We start from the raw sequence: 18,685 nt of genomic DNA on the forward strand, positions 1-18,685 counted from the left end.
ATCACTTTTTTGTGGAGGAATCATAAATGCTGGTAGGACTCAGTCGATGTGCAGAAGGAACTGTCTGTAGAGAGCTTATGTATCTAACTAATTCCAAATACAACAGATTTGTGTGATCCATTGGGATTATGAATGGTGTGTTGCTTTCCATTCAATGTCACCACTCTGTATGGGCCATCTTCATTAGCTAGTAATTATTTATTCCATATGTCATGAGAAAATTCTGCACTGGAATTTGCATTTATGAAAACATTTAAAAGTTATATAAACTATACCCAAAGACCCATATTTACATGAAGATCACCCCTTCTTCTATTGACCATATTGTTAAAAAACACGCACACAATTATTTACAACATCTTTTATTATATGTTTAATACAAATATACATTTTTACACACTTTGTTGTACAGTTCTCACATGTCATGATATATATACATAAAATAATGGTATAGTTTGAATCTGCTGGGTCTGCTAAAAAGAAACAAACCTATATATGTGTGTGGGGGTTTCTCACAGAAAAATTACATACAGTAGGGCTTAAAGGGTTATAAAACCCCAAACATTTTCTTTTGTGATTCAGACAGAGCATAAAATTTTAAAGAAAAGTTTCCACTTTACTTCTATTACCAAATTTGCTTTGTTCCCATGGTATTCTTTGTTAAAGAGATACATAGGTAGGTGATTGAAGCACTATATGACAGGAAATAGTTCTGTCATCTAGTATTCTTGCAAATGGATAACATTCTTCCAAAACTACTGCCTTAAAGTGCTCCTAAACTTATGTCCCTGCTTTTTAACAATAGATACCAAGAGAGCGAAGAAAATGCAATACTAGAAGTAAATTGCATGCTTTATCTGAATCATGAAAGAAAACATTTAGGTTCCATGTACCTTTAAATGTGAGAAGCATTGCAAAACTCCAAAACAGCTCAGCACGGGGTGGGAATGGTTCTTCAGTTAAGGGATTAAAGGGACATTATACACTCATTTTTTCTTTGCATAAATGTTTTGTAGATAATCTATTTATATAGCCCATAAAGTTTTTTTTTTAAATTAATGTATAGTTTTGCTTATTTTTAAATAACATTGCTCTGATTTTCAGACTCCTAACCAAGCCCCAAAGTTTTATGTGAATACGCTCGACTACCTATTCCAGCTTGCTCCTGTTTGTGTAAAGGGTCTTTTCATATGCAAAAGAAGGGGGAGGGGGGGAGTGTCTTATTTGCCACTTGCAGTGGGCTTTCCAGCTGCCTTTTCAACAGAGCCAAACTGACAGCTTCTATGTAAGTTTTTAAACAGTTTTATACTGGATTTTTATATCAGTATCTGTGCATATTATTCTTTATAGTAGTGTCTATTACATGCAGTTATATGAAAATGAGTGTATACTGTCCCTTTAAATACTAAATTTGCATGTTCACAACAAATTCCTTGGTTGTCTTCATGAAACTTGAAAAAACAGATGGTGGCAGTTTCCTTAAAAAAACAAAATCAGGAATCAACATTACTAGTAATGACAGGGAAATTAAAAAAAAGAGATCATTCCTTTTATTAAAGAAAAAAAAATCTGTAACATAAAGAAATTAACATGTTGTGAAATTGTTACACACTTATTTACATGATTTATAGCTGAATATTTTGGTAATATCTATAAAAGAGCTTAAAGGGACAGTGTTGGGACCAGGATACTGGATTAAATGACTGTAAATAATATATATACACGCATAAATCAATATACTATGTTTATATAAAAAACTGATATGCTAATGTAAATTTGACTTTATTTACAAGTTACCAGTCACCTTCTGTGGATTTTTTAAACGTTCATTACAAGTCACCACAATATTCTGGTATTTACATCACCTTAGTTATATACCAAGTGTAAACTAGGCATTAACACTTTCCTTACAGAAATTTATGGAATCTATTTTTTTTGTAGATTTCCTATTGGAAATAGTTACATTTTAAACTTATAATTCTCAAGAAGAAAAAAAAAAGATATCAATCAACTGTCTATCTAAGAAATGGTTCCGTTATTGCCCATCTTAGCTGCTAAAGCAAATTATAACGTTAAAACCCTGAGCCAGCAAATGTGTCCAAATATAAGATGTATACACTTGTCTGAGGACTCGCAGGGCAATCTGTGTACACTCATGCCTCTCGTGCACAATTTCACAGTCACTGCGCGTTCATGCTGTGCTGATGACTTGAAGTGACATCACCAATATGTTCTGAGCTTGCGCTGCCGTTCGCTGTACCTTAAATTTATACGAGCTTGTGATTGGCCAATTGCGGTCACGTGGGAGTGAGGGATAGGGAATAGAAAATAATCAGCAGTGGTGGTGCGAGAAGGGTTGTAAGTATATCAATATCTAATCTATCTATCTGTCTGTCTATATAGATGTCTGTCTGTCTATATATCTGTCTTTTCACAACTTTCATCAAAGCTGGTTATTAAGTTAAAACTAAGATACACAAAAACCAGGATATTCCCATCTTTAGGTTCTTAATGGAAATTCAGAAATTAAAGTTATATATATATATGTTGATAAATGAAGAGGACTGTAGTGTTCTTACAGCATTCTTTTCATGCAGTGGGGTTTCAGCAATAGTCTGCTTCATTCTGTTCCAATGGGAGGGCAGAGGTTTTAATTTTGGAATTTCCATTAAGTGAGCACATAATCTCAGGAATTTCCGGGCTTTTGTGCTTTATAGGACTTAACCCTTTAACCACACGAGTTTCTGCTCTAAGTGCAGAATTCCACTTTTATTATTTGTTTTAAACATGAATATGTATATTTCTCAGGAAACAAAAACAAAAAAAACTTTGTTTTAAAGTTATTCATTTGCTGATGGTCTGCTAGAATAATATAAATAAGATAAATGTTTACATTTGTAAATGTTATAATTATGTAATAAGTACTTGTTCAATTTTGAAAAATAAATACAAGTAAAATATAATCAGTTTTTCTCAAGTTTTCATTTTCAAGATGATTTTTCATCTGCTTCTACATCTGGATGGGTTTAAAGGGATTCAGAAAAAAACATTTGATTTTAAGACACTTTTAACTTCAATTCTATTTTGAAATGTATTTTGTCCTCTTGGTATCCATTGTTGAAAATGAATATGTACATATCCTACACTAGTGGGACTTAGTTGGTGATTGGTGCCTGCACTCAATTTTCTCTTGTGATTGGTTGACTTGATGTGATCAGCTAGATCCCAGTAGTGCATTGCTGCTCCTTGAATAAAGTATATCAGGAGTTTGAAGCAAATTTGATAATAGAAATAAATTGTGAAGTGTTTTTTTTTAAATTGTATTTTCTATCTAAACCTGAAAGAAAACATTTGGGTTTCATGTCCCATTAACTGATTGATCATTACAGAAGTGAAAAAATCATAAATAGCTGATAGATTGTTTTTCATTTTGGCATAGAGATAGACTATAGTTCTAGAATTTATTCTCAAGTCAGAATATTGAATAAGTGCGTTTCCTGCACGTGTACTAAAAGGTGACCTCACAAGCTTGTCAACTCTAATTTTCCTTTTGTAAAAAGCTGAAATTGACTGCTTGTATTCTAAGGCATAAAGTTGCTTGGCTAGTTTGCATCTGGGTACTGGAACTCCTGGGATGCTGCATTGGCATATAGATAGACTATAGTTCTAAAATTCTGTGCCCTCTGCCTTGTTTCCCTCAATATTGGCCTATTTGGTGCCAGGCTACTGTGCTGCGCCCACCTCTTGGGTCACACAGTGCCATTCAGCACAGGGAAGAGGTGCTAAGCCCCAGTGGTGCGCTTCTTTGTTAACGATCCCTGACAGTGTCATTCGGTTTCGTGTGCTATGAATGCTGCACTCTCTTTCATTGGGCTCCAAGTTAGCTGTAATTTACATAGTTTTCCCTGTGTTCTTTACCTTCTGCTCCTTCTCAAGAGACCACACACTAATTCAATGTAGATAATGCGACTACATTGAAAAATGTGACTCCTTTCAATCTAGTGTAATTCATTCTGAAAATAAAATTACATTTCACCTTGATAGATACTCTGACCGTGCAATTTATTTAGTCACATTTTCTGTATAATAAATAGTATGTATGGGAAATGATAATCCCATTTGAAGGGTTATAAAACTGTGTCTAAGCAAGCATATAAACTGTGTGTAATCTGAAAGATAACATTATTGCAATTCAATTACACTTACTTAAATTCTGAAACAGATTCCAACATGAATCAAATTTTTTTTTTCCGATGATATCATCCAATTCATCTAAAAAAATAGGCTTGCATCTCCAAATAATATTGCCCAATTGCAGCATTTTAAATTTATATCTAATGAGGTTCGTGCGTGTTCCCGCTCTCATGCGCAAAGACTTAATCAATTTCACAGAAGATTTACCAACCTCCATGTGACATATTTGATAATAATAAATAACAATTCGATTGATCACTTATAATATAATGCTCGTTAGTGTAGGGTGGTTAAAATTCCTTACATTCTGTAACAATATGGTCAATGTTCAGGTCAGATTTGTCGACCAGTGATCTAACACATATATAAATTTTATATATACAGCCAGAGAAAAAGTTTTAGTGTAGTGCTCAGAGTATACCATATAGTAAGACAGGACATAGAAGTGCAGATAAATATTCAAGCAAGTACTAAATGTCAAAAGAAACCCTGGCAGCTTCAGTGGGTTAGCGGTCAAACAGGTAATATAACTTGTTCACTCACCCCGCAACTTCAAGCGGTCGCCTCTACTCAGTTTTCTTTCCTTCAGTAAATTTCGAGCTCCATCCCAGGGAAACACGGGTCTTACCTGGTGACGTGAACTATCCTGTTCCTCTCTATCCCACCTCCACACTCGCGGACGCTGCTCAGACGGGTAGTAATTTGAATCGGCTCTCCATGAGCCGAAATTCTCCTGCACACTTCCTTTTTTTGCCGCTCCTGTAGCAATGAGGGACCTGGTAGCAAACTCTTCCCCGTTTGCAATATAGATACAACAGGCAAACAAAACAGTGGGTCCTGGTTCGCTTAAAAGGCAATTTCTTTATTTCATTATTTAAAGGGCCACTGTAAGTAAATATTTTCTATGCTTGTTACTAACTAACTACCCCAAATACGGTTTTTATCAATAGCATTTCATTAACATATCTCTACCGTATATCAGAAATCTTGTCTGCAAATTTAATTGTTTTCCAAACCCACTCCGTGGGTATCCTTTTCTCTGTACCAATCCGTTTACAATACCTAGGTTTCAAAATGGCGCTTTAAACACAATTTCATTGGTTTAAGTATTTTGAACACACAGTGCTGAAAATAGTGGGCAGGATAACGTGACATCATCGGGGAATAAAAGATATAACTTTTATAACGTTATGAAACTTCGTTTTGGAGAAAATATAGGTCAGTAGGTTTTAATTAATGTTTATTAACTTTAATATGTTAGTTGTTTGGCTTAAAAATTATAACAGAAAGTAATCCTTTAAGAGAAAAACAGGCTCTCCATTAGATAAATACAAAAACGCTCATCAATGGAGGTATTTAGAGGTTCGGTCTTACGTGTTTCGGCAGGGTTAACATGCCTTAATCATAGACCATACCGGAACCTCTGCTTTAACACCTGGTGGTAAGAATACTCCTACTTCCTTTACTCCAATCAATATTTTACTTGGGGACTAACCTCTGAGGCCTGTTTAATGACATATGAATACGTGCTAATACATGATGACATTTGATAAACATTTGTTCAATCTTATACGAGACAGAAGTTTAAAGATACATCAATTGGATTCTGCTAACTACTAGAGCCCATTATGCATACATTGTTATAATAGAAATTTGCTAATCTTTCAAATGATTATCTTATAGAAAAAGTACACGCGTTATAACAATAGTGTGGTACATTCTATTTACACAGGTGACCATAGTCTCATGTATTATAAGAGACATTTATATATGGGAACAACTCAAGCTTTATAATAAATTATGAATAAGCCAAAAATTGTATCTATATTTATAGCCAACAATTAATAATATTATTAATTGTTGGCTATAAATATAGATACAATTTTTGAAAAACCTGTGGAAGCTTGGGGCACTTCCCTAATAGAAAATATAAGGTACGGTAGCAAACAATCCCACTTCTTTCCATCCTTGTCTACCACTTTACTTAACATGATTTTTAGTGTTTTTTTAAACCTCTCAACCAACCCATCAGTTTGGGGTTGATACACAGATGTTTTTAGTTGTTTAATTTTAAGAAGTTTACATAACTCTTTCATAATTTTGGACATAAAAGGGGTTCCCTGATCCGTAAGGATCTCCTTTGGTATGCCCACCCTGCTGAACATAATCATTAACTCCTTAGCAATATTCTTAGAGGAGGTATTCCGCAAAGGAATTGCCTCAGGATAGCGGGTAGCATAGTCCTGTGACACTGCTCCTCTGCTCTGCTGTGGCCGTTGCCATGGACACAGGCACTCCTCCTGTTGCTAGGGATACGACAGTGTAACTGCAGCGCGGTGATGACATCATCACCGCCCGCTCTGTCTTCTCTATGTAAAGGCCTCGTTCTCTCTCACCTGTGCCCAAGTATAGGTGTTACTTCTTGTGCTCCTGGGTGCTGTATATCTGTTTGCTGAATTTCTGTATTGATTTACTGCTGATGAACTCTGCCTGTTTTTGACTACTCTGCTTACTTTAACCCCTGAATTGCTGGATTGCTTTACCGTTGATGAACTCTGCCTGTTTGACTACGCTGCTTGCCTTAAACTCTGCATTGCTGGATTGCTTAACTGTTGATGAACTCTGCCTGTCTGACCATTCTATTGGGTTACCCCTGAACTGTTATACTGCTGGATATCCTTTTGTTGCTGACTCCTGCCTGTTACCGGTCCTTCTATTGGTTTATCCCTGAACTGCCATACTGCTGGATTACCTCCCTGTTGCAGCTGAGTACTGCCCTGCTTGCTGTGAGTACTGTTTACCTCATTTTACAAACTCTCTCTCTGCTCTGGGATATTTCCTATCATTACATTTGACGCCGGGATAAGAAGACTACTGGCCAAGTTTGGTCTGATAGTGGAATATCCCACAAGCATTACAAGTCCACCACAATTAAAATATACTCATGCCCCCTAGCAGACTTTAGTAAAGGCCCTTCCAAATCAATTGCTGTTCGCTCAAAAATAAGCTCTATAACAGGAAGAAGTATAAGTGGATTGCAGTAACCTTTAAATGGAGCTTTCAACTGACATTCTGGGCAGGATTTACAAAATCTCTCTATTGAAATGAAAATACCAGGCCAATAAAATTGTGCAAGAACTCTTTCTCTGGTCTTTTCAATTCCAAGGTGTCCCCCTAGCACGTGACTATGGGCTAATTTCAAAACGGTATTTCTATAAGACTTGGGAACCAATAATTGCTCCACCTCTTCAACCCCTTTCTTTTCTGCTCTATAAAATAAGAAAAACACAATTGCTTTTCAGGATCTATGACAGTGCCTTTAATTACTTGAACATTTTCCCTCGCCACTATCAGAGTCGGGTCCTCCCATTGGGCAGCTTGGTAATTAACAGAATTAATCCCTAGATCCTCAAGTTCTATGTCTTTTCCAGAAGCATTACTCTGAGGGGGTTCTGCCTCATTGCCTAGACACACCAGAGGTGCCTCCTGCACAGTGTCTGGTTCCCAATCAATTATTGGAAAATGGAAAAATGGTTTCCATTTCCTCCACCTCCTGTAACGTCCCAGGATTAATCCCATGGCCTACTGAAGGTTTCTCCCACACTTGACAAAAGTGAGGAAAGGCTCTCCCCAATACTATATCATAGGGCAACACAGGTACTTCCCCTATGCAACACTTAAAGGGACAGTCAACACCAGAATTTTTGTTTTTTAAAAAGAAAGATAATCCTTTTATTACTCATTCCCCAGTTTTGCATAACTAACACAGTTATAATAATACACATTGTACTTCTGTAATTACCTTGAATCTAAGCTTCTGCTGACTGCCCCCTTATTTCAGTTATTTTGACAGACTTGCATTTTAGCCAATCAGTGCTCACTCCTAGGTCACTTTATGTGCATGAGCTCAATGTTAGCTATATGAAACACATGAACTAATGCCCTCTAGTGGTCAAAATGCATTCAGATTAGAAGCAGTCTTCAAGGTCTAAGAAATTAGCATATGAACCTCCTAGGTTTAGCTTTCAACTAAGAATACCAAGAGAACAAAGCAAAATTTGTGATAAAAGTAAATTGGGAAGTTGTTTAAAATTACATGCCCTATTTAAATCATGAACTTTTTTTGGGACTTGACTGTCCCTTTACCTGTACCAATATCTGTTATAATTTCAACCTCAGCTGTAGGGTATGAGTGTGTGTCCCCATGTATACAGACAATATCAAGCATTTTATCTCTATTTAACTTTTCTGGCTGAAGCAAAACACTTTTTACCAGAGTAACTTCACTCCCTGAATCAAGGAGCGCTTGTACACTCTTACCCTCTACATTCACAGATCTTAAATGACTAGAACACATAGCACTGGAAACAAAAGACATTTTGGTGCAGGTTAACATTGTACTATGTTTGTCCCTTGCACCCATATTACATTGCATAGGTCCCTCCCCCTGTGTACAGTTACGTGCAATATGCCCTAACTCTTGGCATTAAAAACACCTTATTTGTTCATCAGTTTGGCCTCTTGGCCATAATGGTTCCCTAGGGAGCCATTTCCCACCATTGTCATTTTGTCCCTGGTTATGAATAGACCTTTGTCCTTCTGTTTTTCCACTTGTTTTTTTATAAGGCAGCTTTAATTTAGGTTGAGGATCATTGCTGTGCAATTCCTTTGCAGTCAAATATCTCTCAACCAGGCTCATCATTTCTTCTGGGTCTTTAGGATCCCCTTGACTGACCCACTGTCAAAGTCCAGATTGCAGAATCCTGAGAAATCGACCCATTACAACCATTTCTATGACTTTTGTGGCTGAATTAATGTCTGGCACAAGCCATTTCTGAGCAAGTCTCAACAGTTCATACATTTGTGCTCTTGTAGGTTTTCCCATCTCAAACACCCAATTGTTAAATCTTTGGGCAAGAATTGCAGGTATTACTCCCAAGCGTGTTAGAATTTCAGTTTTTAGTTTCTGATAATCTTGAGCTTGGCTGTGAGACAAATCCTCATATGCTTTCTGGGCTTCTCCACTAAGACATGGTGTGAGTAGCTCTGCCCACTGTTCAGGTGGCCACTGTTCCCTGGCAGCAATCCTCTCAAATGTTGTGAGGTAAGCTTCAATATCATCCGTCTCTGACAACTTATGCAGAAAGTAATTTGCTTGGATATAGCGCCCCCTATCCACAGTGGGGGTATCTACAGAAGGCTGTAGGACTTGTTGCAATACATTAACCTATGTAGCTCTATCCTCTCACTAGGCATCCATTATTCTTCTTACTTGTGCAGACAGTAAGCGATTTGTCTCCTGCTGTGCAGCAGTAGCAAGCTTTCACCAGCTCCTCCATTTTGTAAAAGTTCGCCTCTTAGAAGTAACAGGTAACACCAAGGCAGGTATATGTCTAAAAGGCACAGTGTCACTTTTATTTCCAACAGTTTAAAGCAAAAGTTTTCTTAGTGCAGCTTGCAGAAAACTTTTATACCCACAGACCATATTTGTGCTATGCCCGCATTCTCCACCATATTGTAATCCAGCACCCACTCCTGGTGCCTGGTTTCAAGGAAATAGCATGATCCTCTAGGGTATAAATGACACAGCCTTAATAAATGTAAACAGTCAGATTTATTTTTCACTGTGCAAGTGGAGTTCACAGCAATGTGTGTTTTACAACAACCAAACAGGCCCAAACCTACAAACAAAAACCTAGCTCAGTGTGAGCTCTTTCTGACATCGTTTTTCATCCCTTATTGAATCAAGGAAAACTAAACTAAACTAAACATGTTGTTTTTAGCAAACTCACTTTTTATCAGCTTTTCTCAGCTCAGCTGCAAAGTGTCTCTTTACATGTATGAAATACTCTGGAGGCTCTTTCTCCACCTAGCAGCTGGAGAATAAATTACCCTCATTTAATTAAACACAGGTGCAAAAAATACCTTCCTGATTTCTCACCTTCAGCTATGTGTAAACTGAGGAGTGGAACACTGGCCCGCCCTCTCTCCTATGTTCCACCCCAGGGACCTAAAAATACAGCAGCTTATTTCCTAGCCACATTTTATATAATACAATTTCCTGGGGTTTAGAAAGCAAATACTCATTTCAACATAGTAGGAGAAACATAAACCTGGTCACTCACAATTCCCTGTTCCCTGTCACAATGTCACAATATATATATATATATATATATATAATATATATATATATATATATATATATACAGTCGTATGCAAAAGTTTAGGCACCCCTGACAATTTCCATGATTTTCATTTATAAATAATTGGGTGTTTGGATCAGCAATTTCATTTTGATCTATCAAATAACTGAAGGACACAGTAATATTTCAGTAGTGAAATAAGGTTTATCCAGGCCACAATGTTAATGAGTCCACGGTGGGTTTGGAAATGGGCTGGATTTCAATCAGCCCACAATCTGGGCTACATCTAGGCACTCTGCTGAATAGCATTGACAGTCTGTTGAATCCAACTAGTGAGCCTTTTGTGATTGGACGCCATATGCAGCCCAGATTGTGATGTCATCAGTGATTGGAGCTTGGCAGCCATTTCAAAATGGCTAGAAACAATATTCATTTTAAAATAACTTTTTTATTGTTCCTGCTGCATGATATAGAAAGGGGTTCAGGAGGCTATTTGCAGCTAAATCTAAGGTAAGACTTTAACATGACTAAGGTTTTGATTTTCCCTTTTAACGATAGTGCTGGTGATTTCAAATGTGCAGAATATAAAAAGCTATTTGTGATGCATCTGTAAGGAAACACAAATGATAGCAATCTGTCATCCCTAAGAAAGCAACCAAAGTTTGAATTTACATTTGTTTGTAAACTTTGATATGAGAGACCAAAACTGAATCGATGGGTGACAATTTGATAAATGGGAGCCCAAGGCTACAGAAGCTGCTGCCTGAGTGATAATGAATATCTTATTGTTTTTTTTGTGGCACCAGTGAAATTTCAAACTGCAGTATTATTAGTATTAAGGGGACATACAATTCAAAAAGTATATGAAACATCAGCAGTTATATATGTTAAAATATATTTGTTCAGATGACTGCAATACTGCAACATAGAAGTCCTTACTCTATCTAAACCATCTTGTCATCAAATAGATCAAACCCTTCGATTTTCTAATGATAGGAGATGGATAAGGACGTGAAAAAGATGACTGAGAAGATCTTAAATCACACCCTAGAGATCATCTACTTGCTGACTGGGAAGGTGAGTCATGTTTGGAAATGTGACATCACTCTCATTATCTGTATCAGTGATCTGCCTTCATATGGTAAAGGGAGAATGATTAGTTTTTCCTTACCATATGAAGGCAGAGTCCTTCTGCCCCTGGCTGCAGTCTCCAATGTCAAAGCTGACTGAGGACCACAGCATGAAAGAGACTGTTGGACATAGGTACTATGTCAACAGGGTATGCTAGGCAAAGTAAAATATGACGTAGCATCTAGTCCATTTTTCTTAAAGGGACACAATACTTATATGCAAAATCACTTGAAAGAGATGCAGTGTAACTGTAAAAAGATGACAAGAAAATATCACCTGAACATCCCATTGTAAAAAAGGGAGATATTTTACCTCAAACTTTCTTCAGCTCAGAATAGTAAGCGCTGTGTGAACAGATATGCTGTAGCTTCTGTCAGCTGCATGCTTGAAAAAAACAAGCAAAACAAAACTAGCCAATCCACTACATCAGTGCTGATGTCATACTTTGCTTTAAAAGGGACATTAAACACAAAGGCCTAGATTTGGAGTTTGGCGGTAGCCGTGAAAACCAGCGTTAGAGGCTCCTAACGCTGGTTTTAGGCTACCGCCGGTATTTGGAGTCAGTCAGGAAAGGGTCTAACGCTCACTTTTCAGCTGCGACTTTTCCATACCGCAGATCCCCTTATGTCAATTGCGTATCCTATCTTTTCAATGGGATCTTTCTAACTCCGGTATTTAGAGTCGTGTCTGAAGTGAGCGTTAGAATTCTTACGACCAAACTCCAGCCGCAGAAAAAGTCAGTAGTTAAGAGCTTTCTGGGCTAACGCCGGTTCATAAAGCTCTTAACTACTGTGCTCTAAAGTACACTAACACCCATAAACTACCTATGTACCCCTAAACTGAGGTCCCCCCACATCGCCGCCACTCGATTAAATTTTTTTAACCCCTAATCTGCCGACCGCCACCTACGTTATACTTATGTACCCCTAATCTGCTGCCCCTAACACCGCCGACCCCTATATTATATTTATTAACCCCTAATCTGCCCCCCACAACGTCGCCGCCAGCTACCTACAATAATTAACCCCTAATCTGCTGACCGCAAAGCTCCGCTACTTACGTTATCCTTATGTACACCTAATCTGCTGCCCCTAACACCGCCGACCCCTATATTATATTTATTAACCTCAAATCTGCCCCCCACAACGTCGCCTCCACCTGCCTACACTTATTAACCCCTAATCTGCCGACCGGACCGCACCGCTATTATAATAAAGTTATTAACCCCTAATCCGCCTCACTAACCCTATAATAAATAGTATTAACCCCTAATCTGCCCTCCCTAACATCGCCGACACCTAACTTCAAACATTAACCCCTAATCTGCCGACCGGACCTCACCGCTACTCTATTAAATTTATTAACCCCTAAAGCTAATTCTAACCCTAACCCTAACACCCCCCTAAGTTAAATATAATTTTATTCTAACGAAATAAATTAACTCTTATTAAATAACTTATTCCTATTTAAAGCTAAATACTTACCTGTAAAATAAACCCTAATATAGCTACAATATAACAAATAATTACATTGTAGCTATTTTAGGATTAATATTTATTTTACAGGCAACTTTGTAATTATTTTAACCAGGTACAATAGCTATTAAATAGTTAAGAACTATTTAATAGTTACCTAGTTAAAATAATAACAAAATTACCTGTAAAATAAATCCTAACCTAAGTTACAATTAAACCTAACACTATACTATCATTAAATTAATTAAATAAAATACCTACAATTACCTACAATTAAACCTAACACTACACTATCAATAAATAAATTAAATACAATTCCTACAAATAACTACAATTAAATAAACTAACTAAAGTACAAAAAATAAAAAAGAACTAAGTTACAAAAAATAAAAAAATATTTACAAACATTAGAAAAATATTACAACAATTTTAAACTAATTACACCTACTCTAAGCCCCCTAATAAAATAACAAAGACCCCCAAAATAAAAAAATGCCCTACCCTATTCTAAATTACAAAAGTTCAAAGCTCTTTTACCTTACCAGCCCTGAACAGGGCCCTTTGCGGGGCATGCCCCAAGAAATTCAGCTCTTTTGCCTGTAAAAAAACACATACAATACCCCCCCCCCCCAACATTACAACCCACCACCCACATACCCCTAATCTAACCCAAACCCCCCTTAAATAAACCTAACACTAAGCCCCTGAAGATCTTCCTACCTTATCTTCACCTCACCGGGTATCACCGATCGGTCCTGGCTCCAAAATCTTCATCCAACCCAAGCGGGGGCTGGCGATCCATCATCCAGCGGCTGAAGAGGTCCAGAAGAGGCTCCAAAGTCTTCATCCTATCCGGGAAGAAGAGGCGATCCGGACCGGCAACCATCTTGATACAAGCGGCATCTTCTATCTTCATTCGATGACGACCGGCTCCATCTTGAAGACCTCCAGCGCGGATCCGTTCTCTTCTTCCGACGACTTCCCGACGAATGACGGTTCCTTTAAGGGACGTCATCCAAGATGGCGTCCCTCGAATTCCGATTGGCTGATAGGATTCTATCAGCCAATCGGAATTAAGGTAGGAAAATTCTGATTGGCTGATGGAATCAGCCAATCAGAATCAAGTTCAATCCGATTGGCCGATCCGATCAGCCAATCAGATTGAGCTCGCATTCTATTGGCTGATCGGAACAGCCAATAGAATGCGAGCTCAATCTGATTGGCTGATCGGATCAGCCAATCGGATTGAACTTGATTCTGATTGGCTGATTCCATCAGCCAATCAGAATTTTCCTACCTTAATTCCGATTGGCTGATAGAATCCTATCAGCCAATCGGAATTCGAGGGACGCCATCTTGGATGACGTCCCTTAAAGGAGCCTTCATTCGTCGGTAGTCCGTCGGGCCAGCAGGATGTTCCGCGTCGGAGGATGGATCCGGAAGAAAGAAGATTGAAGATGCCGTTGATAGAAGACTTCAGCCGGATCATGGACCTCTTCAGCTCCCGCTTGGATGATGACTTCAGCTGGATCATGGACCTCTTCAGCCCCCCGCTTGGGCTTGGATCAGGACATCGGAGGAGCTCTTCTGGATCGATCGGTGAACCTGGTGTGGTGAAGATAAGGTAGGAAGATCTTCAGGGGCTTAGTGTTAGGTTTATTTAAGGGGGGTTTGGGTTAGATTAGGGGTATGTGGGTGGTGGGTTGTAATGTTGGGGGGGGTATTGTATGTGGTTTTTTTTTACAGGCAAAAGAGCTGAATTCTTTGGGGCATGCCCCGCAAAGGGCCCTGTTCAGGGCTGGTAAGGTAAAAGAGCTTTGAACTTTAGTAATTTAGAATAGGGTAGGGCATTTTTTTATTTTGGGGGTCTTAGAGTAGGTGCAATTAGTTTAAAATTGTTGTAATATTTTTCTGATGTTTGTAAATATTTTTTTATTTTTTGTAACTTAGTTCTTTTTTATTTTTTGTACTTTAGTTAGTTTATTTCATTGTATTTATTTGTAGATATTGTATTTAATTAATTAATTTATTGATAGTGTAGTGTTAGGTTTAATTGTAGGTAATTGTAAGTATTTTATTTAATTAATTTATTGATAGTGTAGTATTAGGTTTAATTGTAACTTAGGTTAGGATTTATTTTACAGGTAATTTTGTAATTATTTTAACTAGGTAACTATTAAATAGTTATTAACTATTTAATAGCTATTGTACCTGGTTAAAATAAATACAAAGTTGCCTGTAAAATAAATATTAATCCTAAAATAGCTACAATATAATTATAATTTATATTGTAGCTATATTAGGATTTATTTTACAGGTAAGTATTTAGCTTTAAATAGGAATAATTTATTTAATAAGAGTTAATTTATTTCGTTAGATTTAAATTATATTTCATTTAGGGGGGTGTTAGTGTTAGGTTTAGACTTAGCTTTAGGGGTTAATACATTTATTAGAATAGCGGTGAGCTCCAGTCGGCAGATTAGGGGTTAATGTTTGAAGTTAGGTGTCGGCGATGTTAGGGAGGGCAGATTAGGGGTTAATACTATTTATTATAGGGTTAGTGAGGCGGATTAGGGTTTAATAACTTTATTATAATAGCGGTGCGGTCCGCTCGGCAGATTAGGGGTTAATAAGTGTAGGCAGGTGGAGGCGACGTTGTGGGGGGCAGATTAGGGGTTAATAAATATAATATAGGGGTCGGCGATGTTAGGGCAGCAGATTAGGGGTACATAGGGATAATGTAAGTAGCGGCGGTTTACGGAGCGGCAGATTAGGGGTTAAAAATAATATGCAGGGGTCAGCGATAGCGGGGGCGGCAGAATAGGGGTTAATAAGTGTAAGGTTAGGGGTGTTTAGACTCGGGGTACATGTTAGGGTGTTAGGAGCAGACGTAGGAAGTGTTTCCCCATAGCAAACAATGGGGCTGCGTTAGGAGCTGAACGCGGCTTTTTTGCAGGTGTTAGGTTTTTTTTCAGCTCAAACAGCCCCATTGTTTTCTATGGGGGAATCGTGCACAAGCACGTTTTTGAGGCTGGCCGCGTCCGTAAGCAACTCTGGTATCGAGAGTTGCAGTGGCGTTAAATATGCCTGTACGCTCCCTTTTTGGAGCCTAACGCAGCCATTCTGTGGACTCTCAATACCAGAGTTATTTTAAAGGTGCGGCCAGAAAAAAGCCAGCGTTAGCTACGCGGGTCGTTACCGACAAAACTCTAAATCTAGCCGTAAATAAATGCTAGATACAATGAAGCATTCAAAGAAAATATTAGTCTGAGAATAACATGTAGATAGAATTTTTAAAATTTGATTAGTTGTTTAAATATTGACAAAATATGTGTAAAGTTTTAGTGTCTATAAAGTAATGGGCGCTGCCATGTTGTAACTTAGGTTTCTTTATACTGTGGCCAATTAGAGAAAGTTATAAATAAGTCAGTTGAGTGGGCAACCAATGTCTGTGTGGAATATAACAGTGTTCTGCACTTTCACTTTTAACAGGAAAAGCACACAATTGTCAGAATGGAATTACAGGAAAAGGGGATAAAATAAGTAATGAAAGTATATTGCAAAGACGTTTTATATATATATATATATATATATATATATATATATATATATATATAAAACATGGAAGGGGACTTCACTCTCATACCGGACCGGGTACACATCCTATGACCCTGCAACATGCTCAGCCCTGGGTGCTCACCGGCACTCACAGGAAGCTGCACTGTCCCCAGAGCCACAGGCAGTTAACCCCAGACAGGTATGGGTGCATGGACCATAGGGAAAATTACAAAACAAATTAATACAACACACAGAGAAAGTCCAGCACTCACTTACAAGCTCTCAGCTAAGATTTAAAAGCAAAAATGAAAAGGTTAGTTACCGCATCTGGCCAAATGGGACAAGCCCAGGTACCACGTCAAGGTCCTTTCCAATACCTGGGACCCTAAAACAGCCACACAATGCAAGCTCTCAAATCCAAACAAACTGGGAACAAGGGAGGGGTGCACAGGCTTATGTAATCACCCTAGACATATACAAAACACGGAAGGGGACTGCACTCTCATACCGGACCGGGTACACATCCCATGACCCTGCAACATGCTCAGCCCTGGGTGCTCACCGGCACTCACAGGAAGCGGTGCTGTCCCCAGAGTCACAGGCAGTTAACCCCAGACTGGTATGGGTGCAAGAACCATAGGGAAAATTACAAAACAAATTAATACAACACACAGAGAAAGTCCAGCACTCACTTACAAGCTCTCAGCTAAGATTTAAAAGCAAAAATGGAAAGGTTAGTTACCGCATCTGGCCAAATGGGACAAGCCCAGGTACCACGTAAAGGTCCTTTCCAATACCTGGGACCCTAAAACAGCCACACAATGCAAGCTCTCAAATCAAAACAAACTGGGAACAAGGGAAGGGTGCACAAGCTTATGTAATCACCCTAGACATATACAAAACACGGAAGGGGACTGCACTCTCATACTGGACCGGGTACACATCCCATGACCCTGCTACATGCTCAGCCCTGGGTGCTCACCGGCACTCTCAGGAAGCGGTGCTGTCCCCAGAGTCACAGGCAGTTAACCCCAGACAGGTATGGGTGCAAGAACCATAGGGAAAATTACAAAACAAATTAATACAACACACAGAGAAAGTCCAGCACTCACTTACATGCTCTCAGCTAAGATTTAAAAGCAAAAATGGAAAGGTTAGTTACCGCATCTGGCCAAATGGGACAAGCCCAGGTACCACGTAAAGGTCCTTTCCAATACTTGGGACCCTAATACAGCCACACAATGCAAGCACTCAATTCCAAACAAACTGGGAACAAGGGAAGGGTGCACAGGCTTATGTAATCACCCTAGACATATGCAAAACACGGAAGGGGACTGCACCGGACCGGATACACATCCCATGACCCTGCAACATGCTCAGCCCTGGGTGCTCACCGGCACTCACAGGAAGCTGTGCTGTCCCCAGAGTCACAGGCAGTTAACCCCAGGCAGGTATGGGTGCAAGAACCATAGGGAAAATTACAAAACAAATTAATACAACACACAGAGAAAGTCCAGCACTCACTTACAAGCTCTCAGCTAATATTTGAAAGCAAAAATGGAAAGGTTAGTTACTGCATCTGGCCAAATGGGACAAGCCCAGGTACCTCGTCAAGGTCCTTTCCAATACCTGGGACCCTAAAACAGCCACACAATGCAAGCTCTCAAGTCAAAACAAACTGGGAACAAGGGAAGGGTGCACAAGCTTATGTAATCACCCTAGACATATACAAAACACGGAAGGGGACTGCACTCTCATACCGGACCGGGTACACATCCCATGACCCTGCAACATGCTCAGCCCTGGGTGCTCACCGGCACTCTCAGGAAGCGGTGCTGTCCCCAGAGTCACAGGAAGTTAACCCCAGACAGGTATGGGTGCAAGAACCATAGGGAAAATTACAAAACAAATTAATACAACACACAGAGAAAGTCCAGCACTCACTTACAAGCTCTCAGCTAAGATTTAAAAGCAAAAATGGAAAGGTTAGTTACCGCATCTGGCTAAATGGGACAAGCCCAGGTACCACGTCAAGATCCTTTCCAATACCTGGGACCCTAAAACAGCCACACAATGCAAACTCTCAAATCCAAACAAACTGGGAACAAGGGAAGGGTGCACAGGCTTATATAATCACCCTAGACATATACAAAACACGGAAGGGGACTGCACTCTAATACCGAA

At 38.8% G+C, this 18,685-nt stretch overlaps 1 protein-coding gene across 3 annotated transcripts in view; it reads left to right on the top strand.

Moving 5' to 3' along the window:
• The first annotated feature begins 2,301 nt into the window (after nt 1-2,301).
• Nucleotides 2,302-18,685, top strand: part of LOC128638504 (oocyte zinc finger protein XlCOF8.4) — a 149,162-nt gene continuing 132,778 nt past the window's right edge. For all 3 annotated transcript variants that reach the window (XM_053690495.1, XM_053690493.1, XM_053690494.1), the window contains exons 1-2: nt 2,302-2,358; nt 11,306-11,414. In XM_053690495.1, the coding sequence (XP_053546470.1) occupies nt 11,337-11,414 (78 nt within the window). In that variant the 5' untranslated portion in view covers nt 2,302-2,358; nt 11,306-11,336. The remainder of the gene's footprint in view (nt 2,359-11,305; nt 11,415-18,685) is intronic.

Source organism: Bombina bombina, chromosome 8 (assembly GCF_027579735.1).
Source record: "Bombina bombina isolate aBomBom1 chromosome 8, aBomBom1.pri, whole genome shotgun sequence".
Classification (NCBI taxonomy): Eukaryota; Metazoa; Chordata; class Amphibia; order Anura; family Bombinatoridae; genus Bombina; species Bombina bombina.